The sequence below is a fragment of the Panthera onca genome, chromosome D1 (genome assembly GCF_046562875.1).
Source record: "Panthera onca isolate mPanOnc1 chromosome D1, mPanOnc1 haplotype 2, whole genome shotgun sequence".
In the NCBI taxonomy this organism is placed as follows: Eukaryota; Metazoa; Chordata; class Mammalia; order Carnivora; family Felidae; genus Panthera; species Panthera onca.
The window spans coordinates 55,932,008-55,945,313 of record NC_138348.1 but is presented as its reverse complement, the minus strand read 5'-3'; the positions used below and the strand labels follow the sequence as shown (position 1 = coordinate 55,945,313).

Sequence of the window (13,306 nt, the reverse complement as noted above, 5' to 3'; positions counted from 1 at the left end):
GGATGAGGTGAAGTTTGAATTCAGGTCTTCATGGAACAGAGCTGCTTATTTCTGCCACACAGCTTGCCCCACTATGAGCCAGAAGAGGAGACAAACTTCAGGTGGGGACAACTGTAACAATTAAAGACACTGTTTTTAGAGGGCAGTGCCTTTGTATGGTTCCCAGCACTCAGCCCCTGCTCCACAACCAGTAGTCACCTCATTCAGTTGGCAACGTGTATTGACTCCTTCTGTGAGCCAGGCCCTTGCTATGAGATGGAGCTGTTGAGATGAATAAGACATGGTCTTTGTCACCAAGGACCTCATGGTTGAGTAAGGAGAGACAAACAGGCAGTTAAATAAGTGCTCTGGAGGTCCCAGGGGCAGGCATGAAGCCTTACAATAGGGTCCTTAGACAATGTAGTATTTAGGTTGAGATCACCAGGGCACTTGTAGATGGGAATGCAGAAGACTTTTGTGGTGAGGGAGCAGTGTGAGCAAGGGCTCAGAGGCAGGAATACTCTGAGACCCATCACTAGGAGAAGGAAGGGAAGCAGACTCAACAAACCCTGGCAGTCAGCTTCCATTGCCTCAAGCTGCTTTTGTGGCCTGCCTGACTACAAGCCAGCAAGGCCACTAGCCAATGCAGCACCAGGCAGTATGTGTACATGTCACCATCAGAGCCTTCCAGCCCAGTGGACCTAAGTGCTGAGAGGGGCTGGGTGGGCAGGGAGGAGGAGGAGGCAGATATATGGTGGAGTCGTCAGAGCCAGGTGATGTATGTGGCGCCTGAGGGAGCTGCACAGTGACACTCTGGATTCCAACCGGCAAGCGTCGCTCCACTGGGATTGGCGCCGAATTATTGCTCCATATGAAACCCAGGACTGATGGGAGCTTTCAGTTACAGACTGATAGCAACAGCCAAAATTGGATTGTTTGCTATTTATTTTTTTTAACTTCTGTCAAGGTCACTACTGTAACAGGAAAACACTGCCCAAGCAGCAGGTATTTTTCATCCACTCTGCCTGCAAGAGCAATCTGTAGCCACAACTTTTGTGACAGGGCCTTTCCTTGACAGCTTTCTTTCTAGAAAGCTGTCAGTGTTACAGGGTCTTAGGGGAAAGGAGCCTCCTGAAGATCCATGTCTTTCTGTCCCAGTCCAAGACCTGCTCCCTTCCACCGTCCACCCTGCTCCATGAGCACTTTATCATCCCACCTGCACACTCACCCTCCCTGCCTGGCCCCCAGATAGCCCTCCATTTGCTGCCTGGCCCAGTACTCCAGCTTCAAGCCTCCAGTCACCCAGAAGCCTCCCCAGAATGTTCTGGTCTTTGTATATCCTTCCTTCTCTGGACTCCCGTGCCACCCTGTTTAGCTGTCAATTCTTTCCTCTTACCTATCATCAAATTCACTTTTACAAACATTCACCAGCTGCCTCCACTGTGTCAGGACTCATGCAGGGAGTAAAAGACAGTGCTTGCCCTCAGGCGGCTCATAAATAGATTTAGAGGACAGAGTCACAAACATGCAACAAATTTGTTTTCAATAGTGGGAGGTTTTTGTTTGTTTGTTTTTTAGAGATGGGTATAGGCTAGAAATAGGCACACATGCTTTGGAGGAAAATGATCAGTACTGCCTGAGAAATGTTTGTGCACAGGCCCTGCCTCACCTTCCTCCCAACTTAGAGCTCCCTGAGGACAAGGCCTGGCTCTCCTCTCTTCCCTGCAGTGTTATCATATTCAGGCTTCCTCCTTCTGCCTTCCCTGAAGTGGACCAAGCCCAGGGCCAGACACATACCAGGCAGTCAGCAGTGACTAGAACCCTCTGGGTTCTAGTCCTCCTATCCACCCTGCCTTTTCCATCATGGCATGCACAGGACAAAACAGACAGCAATTAGTGAATAATTGTGTTTAATTGAAATGCAGTATCATGGAAGTGGAGGGTGTTCATAGCTCTGGTTTAAAAACAAAAGGGGGGCGCCTGGGTGGCTCAGTCGGTTAAGCATCCGACTTCAGCTCAGGTCACGATCTCACGGTCCGTGAGTTCGAGCCCCGTGTCGGGCTCTGGGCTGACAGCTCAGAGCCTGGGGCCTGCTTCGGATTCTGTGTCTCCCTCTCTCTCTGACCCTCCCCCATTCACGCTCTGTCTCTCTCTGTCTCAAAAATAAATAAACGTTAAAAAAAATTTTGTTTTTAAATAAAAACCAAAAGGTTTTTGGGGTACCTGGCTGCCTCAGTCAGTGGAGCATGTGACCATTGATCTCCGGGTCATGAGTTCAAGCCCCACATTGGATGTAGAGCTTACTTTTAAAAAAATGAAAAACAGGGCACCTGGGTGGCTCAGTCAGTTAAGCGTCTGACTCTTGATTTCGATTCAGGTCATGATCTCATGGTTCATGGCTTTGAGCCCTGCTTCGGGCTCTGTGCTGACAGCACGGAGCCTGCTTGGGATTCTTGGTCTCCCTCTCTCTCTCTCTCTCTGCCCCTCCCCCACTCATACTCTCACTCAAAAACAAACATTAAAAAAAAAGTAAAACCAGAAAAGTTTTCAAGAGGGTAAGTGGAAAGGGAAATAACCTATTTTTATTAAGCACTTAAAACTGAATGCCAGCCATGATGTTAGGCACATTATGTATATCATCATATTTAATCCCCAATATACAGATGAGAAAACTGAGGGGGAGTAACTTGCTCCAGATGATAAGCACATCTTATAAGTGATAAAGCTAGGATTCAAACTCAGGTCTTCTGTCAGACTCCAGAGTCAAGGGTTACTTTACTAGCAGTACTTATTTTACTAGCAAGATGAGCCAGGACTCCTGAGCAGTGGCCAACTGAAGTAAGAGAATGAGGTGAGGACTAGGACAAGGGGACAGTGGGAAGGACTGGGCCAGCCTCCAATGACCAGGAGCCAGAGTGTGCATTAGGACCCCTGGAGACCCAGAACTGTGTTTTTTACCCCTGAGTTACAGGGTAGAATGAAACTGGGATCCTGTTGGGCCCTGTGCTCCTGAGCCACCTGCCCTCTCTCCCCACAGTACCAGGAGAAGCAGCGGAAGCGTGAGGCCGAGGAGCGGCGCCGCTTTCCCCTGGAGCAACGGCTGAAAGAGCACATCATTGGCCAGGAGAATGCCATCGCCACAGTGGGTGCTGGTGAGTATCAAGATGCCAGCCGTTGCCAGAAAAGGGCGGGGGAGCTCATGGTCTGCTGCAGTGAGGTGTGCATCCTGCTGTCACCATACCAGGCAGAAGTGACTAACATTACAACTTAACGTTTGTTGAGTACTTTCTGTGTGCCAGGCATTGTGATAAGCTCTTCATGTATGTTGTCATTTAGTCCTTACAGCAACCCTGTTAGGGTAAATCCCCATTTTACAGATGAGGAAGCGGAGATACAGAGCACTCATAATAATTGCTCAAGGCTGCTTTGCTATACTCTGACTCAAACCTTGATCTGGTCCACTGTTCCCACCCCTAACTTTTCAGGTAGGCAGACTAAGACCCAGAGAGGAGCAGGAGCTTGTCCATCACTTGTAATGTGGCAGCTGAGTCAGAACTAGAACTTCTGTCTTTTGTCTCCCAGCCTGGGACTATGCCACTTTTCAGTGTTTTTTGTCAGCATCTGGTTCAGTTTTAGGAGAAATACCCTGAACCAAGCCTTAAGCGCTTTCTTCTTGACCCTAGAAGCTCTTAGGTCCCATACTGGGAGCCGGAATGCTCTCTGGTATAACCCCTACTCTGATGGCCCTTCTGCCCATGCAGACCCCACTAGAGAGAATTATAAAACTAGGGTTCTGCTCAAGATAGTGGTCTCACTTCTCTTCTCTGACTCAGGTGCATGACTCTCTGAAGCTGTCCTCAGACAGATGAGGCAAGGGCAGAGTAACCCACGCCTGGCTTAAACAAGCAGGCAGTGGTTCTCAAAGCATGGTCTCTGGACCAGCAGCATCAATATCCTCTAGTACCTTGTTAGAATTGCAGATCTCAGACCTCACCCCAAACCTATGGAATCAGAAACTCTGGAGTGGGGCCCAGCAATCTTTTAACAAGCTGTGTAGGCAATTCTGATGCTCAGCTCATGTTTAAAAACCTCTGCCCTATGGTGTCAGGACATTCTATTCATGTTGCTTACCCCTTCTCTCCAAGCATTTGGCCCCACCAGATGTGATCCAGCAACTGCCAAAGACAGCACCTGATAAAGGCTTAGTGATAAAAGAAGACATCAGGCTATATTGTGGTGCCCCTCTGGGACATTCTGGAGCAGCATATCAGCCCTAGGATACCAATTAGAGGGGTAATTGAAAAATGAAGGCAGCCACCCCTGCAACACAGCCCAGCCTGGTCTCCATCATCCTCACACACCAGTGGGACTCATGTGGCAGTCATGAGTCCCTCATCAGCAGATAAAAGGAGCCCATGGACCAGAACTGCCTCACCAGCTAGAAGTCAGGAGGCTGCTTAGAGGCATACACAGGAGCCAAGGAAAGCTTTTTGAACACACAGGCCCCACTACTCAGGCCCAAGCCACACCAGGCTGCCCTTTAGGATCTGGATACAGACATCCACTCTCAGCCACCACCTTACAGGTGACGACACCTTACTACTTTGCCAAGGCTGTGGCTGAGGTGGAGGGAGGGGAAGCCCTGGGAGTTCCTGAGGGTTGAAGAGAGAACGAGTTGCCCATGGAAAAGGCATTACCTGCACAGAGAGCTAAGAAAGCAGTCTCCTGTCCACCTGGGCCGGCACTGCAGCTGCCATCATAGTGTTTTCCCTCTGCTCCTTACACAGCCCTTTCCCAGCAGGCTGTCTCCTCCTCTCTGACCTCTTGCTTCTCCCCAGCTTCTCAAGCCCCATAAGATGTGATGCTCCAAGAAGTTGGAGGGAGGGGAGAGGAGGACATGGGAAGGAGAGATTTAGACCAATGTGGGCTAAAATAGCAGGTCTGCACTCTTTAGCTGTGCAACTCCAGCTAAACACGTGGCTTGTTTGAGCATCAGCTTTCTCATCTGTGAACTGGGGAGCCAAATCCAGGACTGACTGACTATAAAGTACATGCTCTTTCCAGTCCCTGTCGTCAAGGTGTTTACCAGCTAGAGTGGGGCACTATGTTCTTTAAATTAGGCCCACAGTTGTTTCCTTCAAGCCGAGACTGATCCTTAGTCTCAGCCCCAGGCTGGCCTCTTCCTCTGATCCTACACCAACCTCTGATGCACCCCCACTTTGTCTCTCCTTGTTGTTGGCCCATAGCCAGAGTAAATGATTCAGTTGCCCACTTGCGAAGGGCTGTCAGAATGCCTGCCCTGAGAGCTTCCCTCTACCCAAAACTCCATTCTGTTACCCAGACTTTGCCTCGGATTGGGAGGGTCCTACACCTTGTCCTGTGTTATGTAGGTTGACCCTGCTGTGGCTTCAGTGACCCTTGAAAAGACAGACAGGTATTGGGGCCTGAGCTGTGGGCTTGTGTATCTCCTCCATTTGTATGGTGATAACTGTATGCCCGCCTAGCTGAGAAGCCTGTGGCTGGTCATCACACTGATAAAGATCTGATAATGTTCACCTACCAACCCAGGTGAAGCATGAGGTACTCTCTGGGCCAGAATTTGTGGCAGGCAAGCAGCAGCCAGTGCTTCAAGATCTCCAGACTGGGGGCGCCTGGGTGGCTTGGTTGGTTAAGCGTCCGACTTCGGCTCAGGTCATGATCTCACGGTCCGTGAGTTCGAGCCCCGCGTCGGGCTCTGTGCTGACAGCTCAGAGCCTGGAGCCTGCTTCCGATTCTGTGTCTCCCTCTCTCTCTGACCCTCCCCCATTCACTGTCTGTCTCCAAAATAAATAAACGTTAAAAAAAAAAATTAAAAAAAAAAAAAAAAAAAAAAGATCTCCAGACTGAAGCAAGTATAGGAGACAGACGCACATCCAGAGGGGTAGGCCAGGCCTCTCTGGATCCTCTAGGCTAGCGTCAGATATATGCTAGGGACTGGCTGGGTGGAGCCTGGCACCCCAGGGGTACCATGAGGATGGGCAGCCAGAGAAGTGCCGCAGAATGAATTGATTTGATAAATGGCCATTTATTACCCACACGAATTGGCTGAAACCAATTTCGGTCACATCAACCCCTGGTAAGTGCTGGGATATTGATTTGTGCAAAGTAATACAGTGAATTTATCAGTGTGATCCCCAGCTGCAGGGCTTCTAGCAAGGCTGGCGCACAGTTACCGCCTTACAAATGGAGGAGATAAAGCACCAACCCCATAGCTTAGGCCCCCATGGCCTCTCTGGTCTTCTAGGGTCACTGGAGCCAAAGCAAGGCCAGCCTACATACCACAAGCCAGAGCCTTGGCATTGAAAGTGAGGCTCTCCTTACAGAACCCAGAGCTACTGTTGGTCATGGGAGGGGGAGGATGCCTACCCTGTTGAGCAGACCTCCTGGGATCTCAGAGACTCTACATCCCACCGTTCTCAGAAAAGCAACGAGCTGTCTATTCAGCATATCCAGGACTAGACTCCACTGCTTCCTCCAACTTGTCCACATCCTGTGCTCCTCTCTCAGTAAAGGCACCACTATTCACTTATCTCCTAAAATAAAAACTTAGATTATTCCTTGCCCCTCCTCCCTCTCCCTCACCCCTAACAGCCCATCAAATATCAGGTTCTAGCATTTGCCTCTTAAACGGGTCTCAAAATTTACCCTCTCCCCTCCATTCCCAATACCACTGTCCTTGCTCAGGACCTCAGGATCTCCCATTTGAACCACATAGTGACCTCCTCCCTGGTCGCCCTGCCTCCTTTCCTTCCCCTATAACCACTTCTCCTACCCAGTTGGAGTGAGCTTTGTAAAATGTAAAAAATTCCCTGTTTAAAATCTTTGAGTGGCTCTTGCTGCCCTGACGAGTATACAAGGCCCACCCCTGCTGCTGCCCCACCTTCCTCTGCCATGCCTCCCCCAACCCAGCTGTGCATCACATACACCAGCTGCTTCTGCTTTCTGCATTTGTTGATGTTGCCCTCTCTGTTTGGAATTCCTTTTCTTCTGGCCCTTTCCCCAACCTAGCCCAGCCCTCCCTATCTCCCACATTCTGGCTGGTTTTTACTTAGCCTAACTCAGTTCAAAAGTAATAGACTGTACACTCCTGAGAGCAGAGATCATGCCTCAGTCGTTTTTGTTTTCGCAGTTCCTGGCACAGCTTTGAAGTAGATGTGTAGTGCAGTTTGTTGAATTAGTTTGGTTGGGCACCATGTCTGTCTCATGCTCTGAGGAGAGAAGAGAAGCTGTAAGCCTACCCTCTAGTAGCTCACAAGCATACTAGGAACATGAGTATATTGATAGTTAATAACAACACACATACGACTTGACCTTTGGCCCCTTGGGTGGATAGGCCATTCCCCAGCTCTGCTCTGGGTCAGCCCGCACACCTGGAAGCTTCCCTGCAGCTCCCTCTGACCAGGGGCTCATCCTCAACACCCATTGCTCTGTTCCCACTTGACTCTCCCCTCAGGAGACCTCTGCCAGCTTAAATGTTCTACCATGCTGGGGTCTGGCCCGAATTCAGAATCTCACCATTGGCTACGTGGCACACGGTGGACTATCTCGTGCTTCACTTCTCTTTTTGACAATCCAAAAATGTAATCACCCAAGCCCACCCTATACCTTTCTGGACCCCTCTTGGGTTCCTGTTTCTGAGCTGAGAAATATAATCAGGCCATCCCTGAGTCATGGTGTGGCAATGATTAATTTAGAAAACTGCTTGCAGTCCCACCTTCACGTCACACCACTTCACATGTTCTCGTTTTCTGGACCACCCTGGTCTGCTGAGATACTCAAGACCCAGGCTATCTCCAGGAAGCCTTCCTTAGCCCTCCACCTGGACAGAGGGCCCATTCTTGGGGCTTCGCACGGACATCTTTTATCACTGCACTTAACAAAGGGCATCTGGGGCGCCTGGGTGGCGCAGTCGGTTAAGCGTCCGACTTCAGCCAGGTCACGATCTCGCGGTCCGTGAGTTCGAGCCCCGCGTCAGGCTCTGGGCTGATGGCCTGGAGCCTGGAGCCTGTTTCCGATTCTGTGTCTCCCTCTCTCTCTGCCCCTCCCCCGTTCATGCTGTGTCTCTCTCTGTCCCAAAAATAAATAAAAAACGTTGAAAAAAAAATTTAAAAAAAAAAAAAAAAAAAACAAAGGGCATCTATTTGATGTCTCCCTCCAAAGGTCAGGAACTACCTCTCCTTCGGCTTTTTCCCCAAGGTTGGGCACACAGGTGTATAAAAGATTGCTGAACTCAAGTGAATTAAGCCTGAGCCCATCTTCACACTTAGCCTCTCCTCAACACAGATTCTCAACCCGTCCTCTTTCTTTTTTAAATTTTTTTTTTTCAACGTTTTTTATTTATTTTTGGGACAGAGAGAGACAGAGCATGAACAGGGGAGGGGCAGAGAGAGAGGGAGACACAGAATCGGAAACAGGCTCCAGGCTCCGAGCCATCAGCCCAGAGCCTGACGCGGGGCTCGAACTCACAGACCGCGAGATCGTGACCTGGCTGAAGTCGGACGCTTAACCGACTGCGCCACCCAGGCGCCCCCCGTCCTCTTTCTGGAAGGGTGATCCTTCTAGTGATTCCTACCCCAGTACACCCACGAGCGGGGGTTGGGGGGTTTCGCAAAAGCCAGTCTTTGCATTTTTTATGTGTTAACCACTCAGTAGCAATTGTTTGCCTTCAGAAACACTAATCCTTAGAGACTAAGAAAAGAACTGTTCTCAGGCACCTGGTTGGCTCAGTCGGTCAGGTGTCCAACTTCGTCTCAGGTCATGATCTTGCAGTTTGTGAGTTCAAGCCCTGTGTCGAGCTCTGTGCTGACAGCTTGGAGCCTGGAGCCTGCTTCAGATTCTGTGTCTCCCTCTTTCTGTGCCCCTCCCCTGCTCGCACTGTGTTTCTCTCTTGTTATCTCTCTCTCAAAAATAAAAATAAGCATTAAAAATTAAAAAAAAAAAAAAAAAAAAAAAGGAGAGAACTGTACTCTCATCACCCTCTCAGCCTGAGGCTCCAGTCAGTATCCACTCATCCAGCAAGTACTTCTTGAGCACTTGCTGTGCTCCTTGAACCTATAAGGTATAGATAGGAGATTGCTAATAGATGTGCAGGTGACTCAACCACAGGAGTCCCTCTTAAGGACTCGTTCCCATAGGAGATGCCACAAGCATGGGACAAACGTGTTCCAGGTTAGGCTAAAAAAACCTCCCACACTAGATCACTAGAACTGATCAGGAAGGAGGAGTCAGCCCACCCAGACTGCCCCAGAACCTTGAGCCGGACAGAGGCAGCTGTCTCCTGTTGTTTTAGTTTGGCATACGATGGTTCTTTCTGTCTGGAATGTTCCATCATACCCCTACTGCCTGGCAGTCCCCTCTCATCATTCTCGCCCAGATGCAAATGGCTCTTCCCGCACTTCTCCCAGTGTTCCCATTCCATTTGGAGCCCACAGTTGGCAGAGCAGCATTCACCTGAAAGGAACAGACCTTACTTTAGGTGTCTTTTTAGGTATCCCAGCACCTGGCTCAGAGCTTGTTTGCTGCACAAATGGAAAAGGCTCCCTGGAGAAGGGTTATGAAGAGAGAGGAAGCCTTATTCCCCCAAGGGTAGTAGTAACCATTTGGAGCACTCTTGGGTCAGGCCTTACCCTTCTCGTTTGTAAAATGGAAGTTGAAGCATCTCTTTTTTCCTCCTTGTGATTTCAGAATGACCAAGAATTAATTCATGTAGTCAGCAATGTTATACCACCTTTGGGCTAGTCCCAAGGGTCCCTCAGGAAATGGAACTCCTAGCATCTGCTCCCACAGATTACACAGTCTGAGCAGGGAACACCCTCCTCCAGGAAGCAAGGGCACAGGTGGATGAAACCCCTTACGCTGCCCCTTACTGAGCCCTAGTCTCCTCTTAAATGGAGACAATACCTACTTCTCAGGACTAGCATAAGGATGAAAAAGATATCTATAAAATGCCAAAGCTGGCGGCAGCTGCTTTGACTACTGTTATTTGTACTTTTCTGATTATCCTCTCTTACGGAGTGCCTTCATAACCCTAGACTCATTTCATCTACATGTGGGGCTGGCTTAGCATGTGTCTGACTATTCCCATTTTACAGATGAAGAAATAAGGCTCTACAGGAATAAGTGTTTTATTCAGATTCAGTCAGCTAGTAAGTGGCAGAGCCAGGACTCCAAACTAGGTCCTATAACTCCTACCATGTCTATTATACCACCCCATAGGTGAAAGTCGACCAGACCCCGAGAGTTAATGGAGTAGATGTGGGGTGGTAGAGTTAATCAAAAAGGTTGTTGCATGTGAGTTTTAAGATGGTCCAGTGGTGGTGGGCATGGCCAGGAGAAGGCAGGCATTCTGCTAAGGGGAAGAACACAGCAAGGAGGCACTGCTGCTCGCCCAGCCTGTGAAGAGGCAGCCGGGCCTGTTGGAGCTCACAGAGATGGGACCGGCCAGGGAAAGGGCTCAGCTGCCCACTCGGGGACCCTGACACCATCTTAGCCCAGAGAGCAGTTGTCAGGAGACTGTTGGAGGACAGGAGCTCCTGAAGCCATGTATCAAAGGCTAAATGAGCCAGACTGGAAGACTACAGAAAAGACAGTTTTCTGGGCGAGGCTAGGGTGTGAGAAGGTGCTGTGGCCAGGAAGAGCCAGCTTCTTTCTTTAAACTCTTGAAGCACCAGTTCAGGCTCCAGAGTCAGCCAGAACTTGGGGTAAAGCCCAGGGTCTTCATTTATTTACCTGTGTAACTTGAATAGGTTACCTAACTTCTTTGCACATATTTCCTCATCTATCAGAAGGGAATCAAGTTCCCTGCCCTGCCTGCTTTGTCATAATGAGGCTCAAATGAAGTTATGTCTATGCAAGTTGTTGATACACTGGAAAGTGCTAACAGAGTAAGTTGCTGTTGCTGGTCCACAGTGAGAACATCGATACCTATGGCACATCTCAAGTGGCCCATCAGGGTCTCTGTCCCAGCCTCTGCCCCAGCCCAACAGGACCAGCCATGGTCATCAGCCACCCTGCCAACCACACACCCTGAGGCCTGCCTTCCTCAGTCTTTCCTAGCTGCTTCCATTTTTCATTCTGTCGGACTCCATCTGCTTGGTCGTTTTTCTCTTCAGATATTATTAGAAATATCCAGAGTTGTAATTGTTTAATGGTTGGCATTTCGCCTGTTTCACAGGGGGACCAGATCAAGCCCACCCCAGATCCATGCCCTGGGTCTGGCAGAATTGGCCAGGGACAGCTGTGCAGTGGAGTCTGCCTGGCATTATAAAGAGCTCTCTCCCAGGTGCATTATTAGAAAAGAAGGGGAAAAGATGGCCCCAGGCATAATCCAATTCCACCTTCTCCATGGTGCTTTTGAACTGCATAGCCCAGCAATGTGCAACTCTCGATGATCGGGAAGCTTTCCTGAAAGAGAAATCAAGATCAGAACCTCAGATTCATGACACCTGGAGGATCCCAAATTCCCCTAGGCCACCTGTCTAAGTGATGCCTGGGCACTTCTCTCTCCCCACAAAACCCCAAGAAGCCTGAACCCAGTTCATGCTCAGCTTCTTTTCAGCCTACGCTCTCAATTCACCCAACTTTTTAAAGAATGTGACTCCTTTCAGATGACCCCTGCCTCACCCCTGCCCCAAAACACATCCACACATCATGTTCACAGTCTAACCTTTGCCATCTTGTATCTCTACGTCCCCCAAAGCCCCCACCCACAGGTTCTTCTTTCTGTCAGGACACTGGGGACTCCCTCTCAGCCAGGCTTGGGCTGCCCCTTGTCATTCCCAGCCTTCAGGTATCTGTGAGGCCAGTGGATTCCCCTGAGAACCAAGCCTTCCATAGGGCTGGGTCAGCTAGTTTAGAGAAGCTAGACTTGAGTGTTTTCTCAGGCCCCCCTCATGATTCACAGAGAGCGTCTCCCAAGAGGTTGCACTTCCATCTGTTCCTGCTGAGGCCAGAACTAGAAAGTTCTTTAGGTAGCAACATTAGAGATTGAGTTGAGAAAGACCACAGCAAAGACCTGAAGTGCTATGGCAGGTATTTGAGACGGTAAGCTGATCCCACACACAACTACTCATGTTCATTCCTGTTTCTCCATCTGTGTCATGCCGGCCACCTTTGCCCCTTCGGATCCTTCCTGGCCTTCATGATCCCTTATTAGTCCTACTTCTTCTAGAAAGCCTTCCCTGATCTGTGTAGCTACTTCTTTGAAACCCAGCCACAGATTGTACCACACAGGATCTTTGTACCTCAGGACCAGCAGACACTTCCCTAAGACCATCAACTCTTTCTCAGTTGACTTGTTTTCCAGGCCTTGTCTTCTGACATATATCCCTTTGTTAATCTCCCCCTGACACTCTGAGACCAGAGCATACATGTTGTTCCATCTGTAGACCAGCCCTGCACAGTCCTCTGTCCCCTTCTATGTTCTGACTGCCACGTTCCCATTAATGCAGTCCGAATGGATACTTTTTAAAAGCAGCCATATGTGAGCAAAAAAAAAAGAAAACCTGTTTAGAGAGAGAAGTAACTCTACCATCTATACCAACTAGTAATAATCTACCAGTTATGTGACGTGACGATCAAATCTCTTTATCTCTGGCCTCAGTTTCCTGCTCAGTATAATGGAGTTAAGAATAATACTTTACTTCTCAGGGTGTTTGTGTGGGTCTTGAGTAATAAAAAAATGTTGACAGTTTTTCTAGTTGTGCCTGGCAGATAGCTTGTCCAATAAATGGTTCTTTTTCTAATGGCTCTGCCTCATTCTGCCCCCTGCTCTTATACTTGAGTGATGCTTCTGGAGCCTGATTCTCCCACTCTGTAGTTGGACACTTAATTTCCTCACCTTGAATGCACAGCCTTTGATTATATACTTCCTCCTAAGGAGGGGAGGTCATGGGGTGCCTGGGTGGCTCAGTCGGTTGAGCGTCCGACTTCGGCTCAGGTCATGATCTCGCGGTCTGTGAGTGCCAGTCCCGCATCGGGCTCTGTGCTGACAACTCAGAGCCTGGAGCCTGTTTCGGATTCTGTGTCTCCCTCTCTCTCTGCTCCTCCCCTGCTCATGCTCTGTCTCTCTCTCTGTCAAAAATAACATTGGAAAAAAAATTTTTTTCAATAAAAAATAAAGAGGGGAGGTCAGGTCTCACTCTGGCAGAGCTGAACTCCCAGGGAACTTGGGACATACCTGTCCCACTCCCGCACCATTTCTCCCTGATGGAGGTCGTGGTTAGTGACAGTGCCAACCATGTGGTCCACCCCTCTGTGCCCTGAGCTCCGCACTACCCTTGATTGGATT

The 13,306-nt window shown here is 49.3% G+C and overlaps 1 protein-coding gene across 5 annotated transcripts in view; it reads left to right on the top strand.

The window, feature by feature from the left end:
- CLPB (ClpB family mitochondrial disaggregase) overlaps positions 1-13,306 on the top strand; it is a 143,248-nt gene that overhangs the window by 114,534 nt on the left and 15,408 nt on the right. For all 5 annotated transcript variants that reach the window (XM_060605702.3, XM_060605703.3, XM_060605704.3 and 2 more), the window contains one exon: positions 3,017-3,131. In XM_060605702.3, the coding sequence (XP_060461685.1) occupies positions 3,017-3,131 (115 nt within the window). The remainder of the gene's footprint in view (positions 1-3,016; positions 3,132-13,306) is intronic.